We start from the raw sequence: 11,411 nt of genomic DNA on the forward strand, positions 1-11,411 counted from the left end.
TTCTTACAATTTAATTAATTAAGTTCTCATTCTCAGGCAGCCACAATCATCAATAGAAAAGCCCCCGGTGAAATCTCCAACGAATATGTAGTTAATTCATGTTCCATGGGTCCTGAAAGTACGGGTGGGAAGAATCTAAACACATTGACAGGTGGCTCAGCATATTTCTTAAGTCCCAATCACATCTCCTCATTAAACCACTCTCTAAAGGAGAAAAAAACAGATATTTACTTTTTTTTTAACTTAAAAAGTGGTTAGGCACTTATGTTACATTTCTAAAAATTTACTTAAAAATTTTTGTGAATATTGTGATACTCCCTTGGAGTTCATGGTGTCAACTCTTAAAATTTTTAATTTTTTAATTTTCATTCCATTATTTTTTTTACGTTAGTCACTTATTGATAACAAACTAGTTCAGACTTAGTGACTTAAGACAACCCTTGTTACAGCCCCTGTGGGTGGGGTTCCGGACGCAGCAGGTCAGCACCGGGAGGCCTGGTGGGGCTGGGGGGCCCCGTCCTACAGGCTCACCCACGGGGCCTGGCCCGAGAGCTCGGCACCGGGGACCTGGGCCTCCCCACGGCTGCCTGGGTGTCTGTCCCCGGAGGGATCGCCCCGAAGAAGTCCTGTCTTTCCGTTTTGTTGCATCACCTGGAGCATGAACTTGTGCCCTCGCAGTAGTCTGCAGGAATGGCATGTACCAGGTGGTGTTTGTAAAGATCTCTGAACAGAATGCACCCGCAGTGGCTTTCTGTTAGTAACAAGAACTGCTCGGTAGCAGGGGCCCGTGCAGTCACCAGAGCCCTGTCCGGCGCCAGGCCCGGGGTGTGACTGACACAGCGGTGCTGTCTCTCAGGTCCGGGAGCTCGAGGCAGAGCTGGAGGACGAGCGGAAGCAGCGCGCACTTGCTGTTGCTTCAAAGAAGAAAATGGAAATAGACCTGAAGGACCTGGAATCTCAAATTGAGGCTGCAAACAAAGCTAGGGATGAAGTCATCAAGCAGCTTCGTAAACTTCAGGTACGTGCAGCCGCCCAGCGGTCTCCGATGGTGCCGTCCTGGGCCACGGAGCCTGAGAGGGAGGCCTGTGCGGCACCCCGCCTGCCGCCTTACCGCCAGGAGCCGGCACCTTGGCCCCAGGGGTGGCACCGCACTCAGCGAGCGGGCAGAGCCCGGGGGGTCAGCAGGTGGAGCCTCCACCAGAGGAATGCCCTTCGGGCTCTGCCCAGCTTCCGTTGGCGCTTAGCCAGCGGGCCACAGCCACCAGGGCGGGCAGTGGCCGGGCCTGGCAGGATGTGATGGTCCCTCCTATAAGTAGGCACAGCTTCTTGGGGGATATCTGTTAGTTGTGACAAAGAGCTTTAGAAAACCTCCATCCCTTTGACCTTGCTGATTCCATATCTTGAGAATTTGTTCTAATAAAATATACAGATGAGAAGAAATATTCATATTACCAAGGTCTCAGCTGAAATGTTTCTGATAGCAAAACTGGAAACAACCTAAATGTAAGGGACTGACAGCCGTTTAAATGAAGGAGATATTATAACTATGAAACCACTGCCTGAACCAAGGTCATGTTTTCTCCTAAGAATTTTATACCTTTCTCTTTTTTCAATTCTATTTTGAGTTAATTATTGTTATGTGATTTTTATATAAACTCAGTTCATTTGGATATGGCTATGTAGTTGTCCCAGAGCCATCTGTTTAAAAGACTATTCTTTCACTCATTGAATTAATTCTATTCCATTGATCTACGTGTCTGTCCTTATGCAAATACTACAGTCATGATTACCATAACTTTGTAAACTGTAACTTCTCCAACTTTGTCCTTCTTTTTCAAGACTGTTTAGCTATCCAGGTTTTTTGCAATTCCATGTGAATTTTAGGATCAACTTGTCAATTTCTGCAAGGGAAAAAAAAGGCCAGCTCAGGTTTTGATACTGTGTCGACTCGATAGATCAGTTTGGAGAGTATTGCCATCTTAACAATATTGTCTTCCAGTCCATGAACATGGCCACCTTTCCATTTATTTATCTATTATCTTTTTTCAATGATGGTTTATAGTTTTTGGTGTATTGGCCTTATACTTCTTTAACTAAACTGGTACCTAATATTTTATTCTTTTTTTTTATGCTATTTTAAGTATAAACATTTTCTTAATTTTTGGAATGTTTATAATTAGTGTATAGAAATAAAATTGACTTTTGTATATTGATCTTGTATTCTGCAACCTTCCTGGACTCGTTTATTTGTTCCAGTGGTTGTGTTTTGTTTTGTTTTTTTAATGAATTCCTTATTTTCTGTATACAAGATCTAGTTTTATTTCTTCCTTTCCAGTCTGGATGTCTTGAGTATCCTTTTCTTGGCCTACCTGCTTTGACTAGACTCTCCATTACAATTAACAGAAGTGGTAAGGTCAGATATCCCTGTCTTGCTGCTGATTTTAGGGGGAAAGCATTCAGTCTTTGACCATTAAGTATAACAGCTGTCAGTTTTTCTCTCATTGAATTAACTCTATTCCATTGATCTATATGTCTGTCTTTATGCAGATACTGTAGTCTTGATTGCTGTAGCTTTGTAATTTTGAAATTTGGAAGTGTGATTTCTCCATCTTTGTCCTTCTTTTTCATGACATACTATACAGATCTATGGGATCGAATTAATTCAATGAGGGAAGACTGGTCTTCTTAACAGATGGTTCTGGGACAACTGAATGCCCTTTCTCAAAGCTGAGGAAATTTCTTTCTATTCAGCTTGTTGTTTTTATAATAAAAAAGGATGTTAGATTTTTGTCAAGTACTAACTTCTGAATTTTGAGATTATATGGTTATATTCATTCTTTGTTGTTATCGAGCCAGTCTTGCATTGATCATATAAATTTGTTGGATGGTGGGATATAGTGGTGTATAAGTATACATGGTGTATGATGTTTTTATATGTTGATGGATACGATTTTGTTGTAGATTTTTGCAAATATACTCATAAGGGCTGTTGGTCTGAATGTTTTCTTGTGTTATCTTTGTCATTTCTATATACTTCTATATTTTTAATGAATGTATATTACTTTTATAATCTGGAAAAAAATATGTTTAAAGACAAAGAATGAAAACTACCCCAAACCTGCTTCGTATTTATCTTTAGGCTCAGATGAAGGATTACCAGCGTGAATTGGAAGAAGCGCGTGCCTCCCGGGATGAGATTTTTGCTCAATCCAAAGAGAGTGAAAAGAAACTGAAGAGTCTAGAAGCGGAAATCCTTCAATTGCAGGAGGTTTGTTTGCTTATTCATCCATTTGTTCAAATATTTGTCCTTGCAATTTCTCCAAGAACAGATAAAAATCTTAATGTCGTTGTAGCCGTATGTAATTTATCTGTCCGTTTTTAATGTGTGACTGGACCATCTTATTGCTTCAGTTCAGTAAAATGGTCACACTTTGATGCTGTTCATATTATATATTCCTCTATCTGGCTCAAGACAGAGGAGCTGACCAGTAGCTTTTCTAGCCACTTCCCAGGCTTGTCTCCTGTGCAAGAAACAGGAGAGGTGTTTGCTTAGAGTTGGCAAGCATAGGACCACGTGACTGAACTCTGACCTAAGTAATAGGAGATTGCCTTGTTTCACACAGAAGCACTACATGTCATACTTAAAACAGGAGGTTACGTTTCATTGAATTTCTAAGTGAATCATCTTGTAATCCAACAAGTGTTACCAAAAACAAATAAATGCAGAGTTGAGCTTGCAAGAAAGGAAGGGCATTAACAACACCCTGGGTGTCAGAAAAGTAGAAGGAAAACCCATAAGTAAACTGAGCATTTGCTGAGATCACCCTGAGAGCCAGCTTCGGGACTAGCCCTTCTTGGTTTCTGTTCCGTTCATTTTTGCTCGTACCTTTATTTCCTTTGGATTTTTCTTTTTCTTGAGTTGGACACTCGGTAATTTCCAAGCTTTCCTGTTGTCTAATATGTGCATAGAACACTATAAATTCCCCTCAGGGTACCGTTCTCAATGTATCTATTTGTTGTCATTTAAATTCCAAATTTTTCTAATTTCTATGATGGTTTCTCTATCTTATGAATAACTTAAAAGTGCGGTTTAAATTTCCAAATGTCTGGCATTTATTTTTCTTCGTTGAGGTCTAGTTTCATTATGGTTAGAGAACTGAGAGTCGGGCAGCTCTAGGGCCATGTCTGCTTAAAAAGAACATGGACTCATCATTGAAGCAACATGTCAAGTTCCATGTACGTTATCATGTAGTTGACCAATGATGCCATCCCCAGAGGCGATGGCCCTGGGAGCCTGTGCCCTGGGGAGCGCCTGGTGTGGCCTCAGTGTCCACACCCAGCGGGCAGCACTCTGACCTCAAAGCTGCAGGTCTTTGGGCCTCAGACAAGGCTCACACATCGTGGAGGGGACTGACCTGGAAGGCTAGCCTGTCCTCCTCCTGTTTCTGCTTTTCCTTCCTCAGCCACCTTTGTTCATTAAGTCACAGGCCCTTGGGTCCTCCCCTTGCTCCCGGCCCCTCCCGTCTGTAGCTCACCAGGAGGAGCCCCTGCTGGGCCCAGGGAACTGGACCGCAGATGCCAGAGCTGCGCTTCTAGTGTGTTCCACAGAGACCTTCGGGTCCGGCCCTGAGTCCCACCTGCTGCTGTCACAGCCTGGATTCCCGCCCCACCCCACGTGCTAGTTCTGTGTGGGAGCCGGGCCTTCGGGGCCCGCGTCCTATGCTCTAAGCTCAGCGCAGGTGCCCGTGCAGAGCACAGAGGAGCTCCATGCAGCCCCGCTCCCCAGGCACCGAGATGTGCTCTTCCAAACAGCACCATGTGGAGGGGCAGCTGGTGGGAGGCGGCTCGGACGGGAGGGGAAGGACTGAGTGTCTGCTGTTGGCCAGCATTGAGGCTTTGGGCAGGCCCTTCATCCACGGCCTCGGTTCCTCCCTAAAGTAAGGGCGCTGTGCGTCTGATTCTGAGGATATGATCTTGATCTTTACCCAGGTGGGTGGGAAATGCACAGGCACCTGCCTGTGGGAGACCCCTCACCCTGCCCATTCTCCGGGCCCTGCAGAGCCGCAGGAGCCTGAGGGCCAGGCTGCCATCTCCTACGAGGAGGCCGCGCTGAGCTGAGGTCACACCCCACCCTTCCCAGGGGCCTGTGCTCCTCGCCGTGCTGCAAGAGGACCGTATTTTCTGGTCTGTCTGGTTAGTGTACTTGACCTCCAAACCGTACTGCTTGTCTATGCAGCAGACACTTCCAGACCATGAGCTGGCATAGTTCCGGGTCTGCATAAAGCTCGCACTCAGTTTATGATTAAGAAATACCAGCTTGCCGAAACCAGTTTGGCTCAGTGGATAGAGCATAGGTCTGTGGACTGAAATGTCCCAGGTTCGATTCCAGTCAAGGCATGTACGTTGGTTGCGGGCACATCCCCAGTAGGAGGTGTGTAGGAGGCAGCTTATCGATGTATCTCTCTCATCGATGTTTCTAGCTTTCTATCTCTTTACCTTCCTCACTGTGAAAAATCAATAAAATATATATTTTTTTTTAAAAAAAAAAAGAAGAAGAAGAAGAAACATCAGCTTGCCGAAACCGATTTGGTTCAGTGGATCGAGCGTTGGCCTGCGGACTGAAAGGTCCCGGGTTCGATTCCGGTCGGGGGCATTTGCCTTGGTTGCAGGCATATCCCCAGTAGGGGGTGTGCAAGAGGCAGCTGAACGATGATTCTCACTCATCGATGTTTCTAACTCCCTACCCTCTCTCTCCCTCCCTGTAAAAAATCAATAAAATATATTTTTAAAAAAAACAAACAAAAAAAAAAACAGCTTTCTCAGGAGGCAGGAATATAGCCGTCTCTGACACTGGGGCAGCCACACCCTTACAGAGACCAGGCCTTCCCTCCGTGGGCACCTTTGTGCCCGAATGGTGACACAGCCCAGCCTGGCTGACCTGCACCCAGACATCCCCTCAGCAAACCCGCCAGCTTATTCCTCAGGTCCCATGGCAGCTTGAGGTACAGAGTGCCTGAGCAAGGTGGCTGCGGCCTGCAGGCTTCATCAGATTTCACATTTCATGCAACTTGAATAGCCAGAGCTTAAATCCTGCCTGACTTCCTTTAGGAACTTGCCTCATCCGAGCGAGCCCGCCGACATGCTGAGCAGGAGAGAGACGAGCTGGCAGATGAGATCGCCAACAGCGCCTCTGGCAAGTGAGTGTCTGCAGCGGGGGAGGGCAGGCTCGGGCTGCTGCACCGAGAAGGGTGGCGGGGCCGGCATACAGGGGTCATAGTTGGTTTGCTCGTCTGTTCAAACTCTGGAAAGGCGAGCACAAGATGCTGAGCCCCCGGGCTTCCTCGGCTACAGCGGCTGCCCACCAGGCAGGCCCCACCGGGCAGTCATGCCCACCGTGAGGAGGAGGTCCATTCAGAACGACCCTGATTTCTGCAGACTGCACGGCTTTGCGATGCAGTCTTCACTCAAATTCATTAGGTTTGGCAAGTAGAGTCTTTTGACTTTTTCTGAATGACTTCTCATTTAAAGACCTTTTTTTCCAACAAGGGTGTTGCTTTCTCTATTTAATTACCATCTGCAGGTTCATCACGGCCACTTTCTAGCATGCCATGAGGAGTTAGCATTTATCTCAATGCACTGGGCAGCCAGTAGAGTTTAAAGAAGTGCCAGGATCTCTTTGCCCTTTGAAGCTGCTGGCTGCTGGCCGTGGAGAACAGATGGAGGGGCAGCAGGGAGGCCGCTGGAAGGCTCTCGTGGTCCAAGTGAGAGGGAGGGGGCCTGGAGGGGCAGGCTCGAGGACGGAGGAGTGGCGTGTGGAAGTGTGATCAGTGGGACCTGACAGATTAGGGACGAGGAAAGCCGAGTGGTGTGCTTGCAGCAGCCAGTGGGGGGAGCCTGAGTGCCCAGGCTGCATGGGGCTGGTGTCGAGCTGTCCGCCTCCTGCCCACAGGTCTGCTCTGCTGGACGAGAAGCGGCGCCTGGAGGCGCGGATTGCACAGCTGGAGGAGGAGCTGGAGGAGGAGCAGAGCAACATGGAGCTGCTCAACGACCGCTTCCGCAAGACCACGCTCCAGGTGGCTCCGCGGCAGCGGTCACCGGGGGGCCAGGCTGCCCACCCGCACGTGACTAAACCGTCTCTCCTCGCAGGTGGACACGCTGAATGCAGAGCTGGCGGCCGAGCGCAGTGCTGCCCAGAAGAGCGACAATGCGCGCCAGCAGCTGGAGCGGCAGAACAAGGAGCTGAAGGCCAAGCTGCAGGAGCTGGAGGGAGCTGTCAAGTCCAAGTTTAAGGCCACCATCTCGGCCCTGGAAGCCAAGATCGGGCAGCTGGAGGAGCAGCTGGAGCAGGAGGCCAAGTAAGAGGTTTTGATGCAATAAACCAAAACTTCATCTCCACAGGCCAGGCCCAGGTTCAGCCTGCAGCCAGGACTTGCCCTAGGGCAGTGGTCAGCAAACTGCAGCTCTCGAGCCACATGCTGCTCTTTGGCCCCTTGAGTCTGGCTCTTCCACAAAATTCCATGGCCTGAGCGAGTCTATTTTGAAGAAGTGGCATTAGAAGTTTAAGTTTAAAAAATTTGGCTTTCAAAAGAAATTTCAATTGTTGTATTGTTGATATTTGGCTCTGTTGTCTAATGAGTTTGCTGACCACTGGCCTAGAGGGAGGTGACAGGGCACATGTCATGGGGGGGTGGGGGGGGAGAAAAGGTGTGAGCCTCCAGGAAGGCTGGGCTTGCCTATCAACTCTGCCAGGATTCAGCTGGTCAGACTGTGCCCAGCACTTCTAGGTGCCATAGTTATAACTTCTGATTTCCCAAGTTGGTGGCATCACATAAGGTTTTTATGATTTGTTGGCAGAAATGCATTTTGACAAAAATAAAAGCTTTTCTCCACCCATAGAAGGAACTGCTTGACAGTTTCTATTCTGTTGTAGTAAACCATTCTGAAATTGATGACGATTGCCCGTGTAGCTTTGGGCAGCCATTTACAAAGCTCTTAGGCCTTCAAACCCACCCTCTTGTTGGGGAGCTTGGAGCCCAGAGATGCAGGGCCTGTGTTTAAGCGCAACGCCCGATGCCCTTCCCAGCCCAGCACCCGCTTCCACGCCACTGAGCCCGGTGATGGTTCAGAGTTAGCTGTCAGCTGTAATTAAATTAACTGGCCTCATCCTTTCCTCTAACCCCATCACCGTCCATTTTTGTATGACATTTGTCCAGGAGCAAATGGACTTTTTCTGTTTGTTGGGGGGAAAGGTCAAAAGGTCTAAAATTCAGGATTCAGAAGACCAGACATGATTCAGAAGAACTGACACGTAGCCTTATTCAAATCCATACGCGCTTTAATAGGAGAAACATACACAGAGTCGGCCAACATTTATTTCCCAAACGCCTTTACTGCTGGACATGCTGCATCCCTGAGCTCCCATACGCTGCTGTCAATGGATTCACCCAATAAGTCCTCTCTCCTTCCTAAGGAACAACATGGGCCTGTGTACACTGATACGATAATTCCCCATCGGAATTATCCTGTCTAGAAACTGGTGATTTGACTTCTAACTAAAGAGGGAGTGTGGGCGGTCCCTTCCCCCGTGTTAGCTGCCATAGCCCCGAGCATCATAATGGGTCTTTGTTCTGGTCTCCAGGCTAAGAAGTTAGGTGATTAGAATAACCAACCAAGGTTTTTGTCTTCAAAAAGTCTGCACTCAGTATTACTGACAGGCAGCTTGCATGTAACATTTGATCTTTAGGAGATCCCTAAATTAATATCTGCATGTGAAGGAATACGCTTTTTCTACCTATCAGCATTAGAATACATGACTAAGACCACTCGTGACCAGAGGAAAAAATTTCTGGGCCTTATTATCATAATTTATTCTCATCAGAGAGGCCCTGGAATACACTCCAACATTTGTCATCTTCCAGACAAAAAGGATTTAAAAAATGATTTTCCCCATGGGAATTATGTCAAGAATTACAAAGGCTGCCGAAACCGGTTTTGGCTCAGCGGTAGAGCATCGGTCTGCGGGTTGAAAGGTCCAGGGTTCAATTCCGGTCAAGGGAAAGTACATTGGTTGCGGGCACATCCCCGGTAGGGGGTGTGCAAGAGGCAGCTGGTCGATGTTTCTAGCTCTCTATCCCTCTCTCTTCCTCTTTGTAAAAAATCAATAAAATATATCTTTTTAAAAAAATTACAAAGGCTAATTAACGGTTGATCATCTCAGGGAACGAGCAGCAGCCAACAAACTGGTGCGACGTACGGAGAAGAAACTGAAAGAAATCTTCATGCAGGTGGAAGATGAGCGTCGACATGCAGATCAGTATAAAGAGCAGGTAAGGGGAGGCGGCCGGGATGAAATGCTTTACCGGGAGAGGATGCAAATGAGCTGTGTTACCGTCTGTCTGACGGCTAAACTAAGAAAATGCGCTTTGAGCCGAAGCCGGTTTGGCTCAGTGGATAGAGCATCGGTCTGCGGACTGAAAGGTCCCAAGTTTGATTCCAGTCAGGGGCATGTACATTGGTTGCGGGCACATCCCCAGGAGGGGGTACGCAAGAGGCAGCTGGTTGATGTTTCTCTCTCATCGACGTTTCTAGCTCTCTATCTCTCTCTTTCTCTCTGTTAAAAATCAGTAAAAATATATATATATTTTTTTTTAAAAAGAAAATGCTCTTTGAGGCTCCAGCTGGGTAGCTCAGTTGGTTAGCGCATCGTCCTGATACACCAAGGTTGCAGGTTCGATCCCTCTATCAGAGCATATACAAAAATCAACTGATGAGTCCTTAAGTTAGTGGAACAATAAGTCAATGTTTCTCTCTCCCTCACAAATAAAAGAAAAATTTTTTTAAAAGAAAACGCTGCCCAGGCCAGTTTGGCTCAGTGGATCGTGTTGGCAGTCAAGGACACATGCCCAGGTTGCAGGCTCCAGCCCCAGTAGGAACTGTGCAGAAACATCATTGATGTTTCTCTCTTCCTCTCCCCTCCTCTCTGAAATCAGTAAAAATACATTTTAAAAAAATGCTATATAAAACTCAAGTTCTGATATGTTTACACACACGTGCTGTTCCTGCCAGGCACTCCTGGGTGCTGGGGACACACCGGTAACAGACTCAGTCCCCACCTCTCAGGGCCCCCGGCACCAGAAACCCAGAGGAGGGCGGGGAGAGCACTGAGGGCTGGGAAGCGGGAGGCCCATTTCCGCCTCGAGACGCACGCTGAGTGCAGTGCTTCCTCCGCCGTCAGCCTCCCTCTCCAGCGTCTCAGGAGCCTGGAGTGCTTCCGGCAGTGCTGGCGCTCACTGTGTGTCAGAGGGAGGAGGATGCAGGACGGAGAGCAGAGAGAAAGGGAATGTACTGCAGGACCGAATGCTTTTCCTTGTCTGCATCCAGGCATCTTTTTTTTTTTTTGAGGATCTATTTAGTAAGGCTGCGGCCAGGTCTGCATAGACAGCCCAGGTAGCTGAGGTGGACGGAAATGATTCCACTGCCTCTGGCCCCAACACCCCTTCCCTTTCCTTCCCTTCCCCTGCTCATCAGGCACCGAGCTTCCCTTCTTCCCCGCCCTCAGCATAAAGCCTGGGGCAGTTCTGGGTGGGTGTGAGCTGCGCCTGCACGAGTGTGCCCATGTCTGGTCTTCCATGCCAGGCTTTGAACTTGAAACACGCATGTTGAAAGGAGGCATAAACATGAATGCACCGCCGCCTGGGGTTGAAGACTCACATTGCTGGCTCTCCCATAGGTCAAGTATCTACCCTCCCATAGGCTTGTATCTTAGGTGAAGACACTAAACTTTTTCCGTTAACTCAGGGAGAAAAAGTCCCTTCAGCAGAGTCTGCTCGGCAGAGACTGGCTTTGCTGACGGGCAGGTCAGGCGGCCTGCGGCCGGCCCCTCTCGTAAGCACGCACTCATGGTGTGGCAGGCGCTCACACGCGGCTCAGGACGCGGCGGGACTGTCTTTGGACTCACCAGTTTGGTTTGACTTGATTCGTGTAACTTCCCCGAGATGGAGAAGGCCAACGCCAGGATGAAGCAGCTGAAGCGGCAGCTGGAGGAAGCGGAGGAAGAAGCTACCCGTGCCAATGCATCTCGGCGTAAGCTCCAGCGGGAACTGGATGATGCCACCGAGGCCAACGAGGGGCTGAGCCGCGAGGTCAGCACCCTGAAGAACCGGCTGAGGTGAGCGCCCGAGGGCTCCTGGAGTCTGTGCCCACAGCTTCTGAAAACAGCTGATTTCCAGGCGTGGGGCTTGATTTTTCTGGTTTACTTAGATTCGTGTAGAGTTCCTCGTTCTTGCTCTTAAGTTTACACACTCGGGATTTCTCGCCGTCAGCAGTCCTTGAGGAGGAGGCCACCCCCCCATTTACTGGTGGGCCGTAGACACACAAAGCTGGTTGTGGCCGTATCCCTCCGTCCCAGCATC

General features: G+C 48.4%; 1 protein-coding gene across 4 annotated transcripts in view; it reads left to right on the plus strand.

The window, feature by feature from the left end:
* MYH10 (myosin heavy chain 10) overlaps positions 1-11,411 on the plus strand; it is a 136,441-nt gene that overhangs the window by 122,664 nt on the left and 2,366 nt on the right. For all 4 annotated transcript variants that reach the window (XM_036452180.2, XM_036452182.2, XM_045586533.1 and 1 more), the window contains 7 exons: positions 857-1,018; positions 3,140-3,268; positions 6,109-6,197; positions 6,950-7,073; positions 7,147-7,355; positions 9,218-9,326; positions 10,995-11,167. In XM_036452180.2, the coding sequence (XP_036308073.1) occupies positions 857-1,018; positions 3,140-3,268; positions 6,109-6,197; positions 6,950-7,073; positions 7,147-7,355; positions 9,218-9,326; positions 10,995-11,167 (995 nt within the window). The remainder of the gene's footprint in view (positions 1-856; positions 1,019-3,139; positions 3,269-6,108; positions 6,198-6,949; positions 7,074-7,146; positions 7,356-9,217; positions 9,327-10,994; positions 11,168-11,411) is intronic.

Source organism: Pipistrellus kuhlii, unplaced genomic scaffold (assembly GCF_014108245.1).
Source record: "Pipistrellus kuhlii isolate mPipKuh1 unplaced genomic scaffold, mPipKuh1.p scaffold_m20_p_23, whole genome shotgun sequence".
Lineage (NCBI taxonomy): Eukaryota > Metazoa > Chordata > Mammalia > Chiroptera > Vespertilionidae > Pipistrellus > Pipistrellus kuhlii.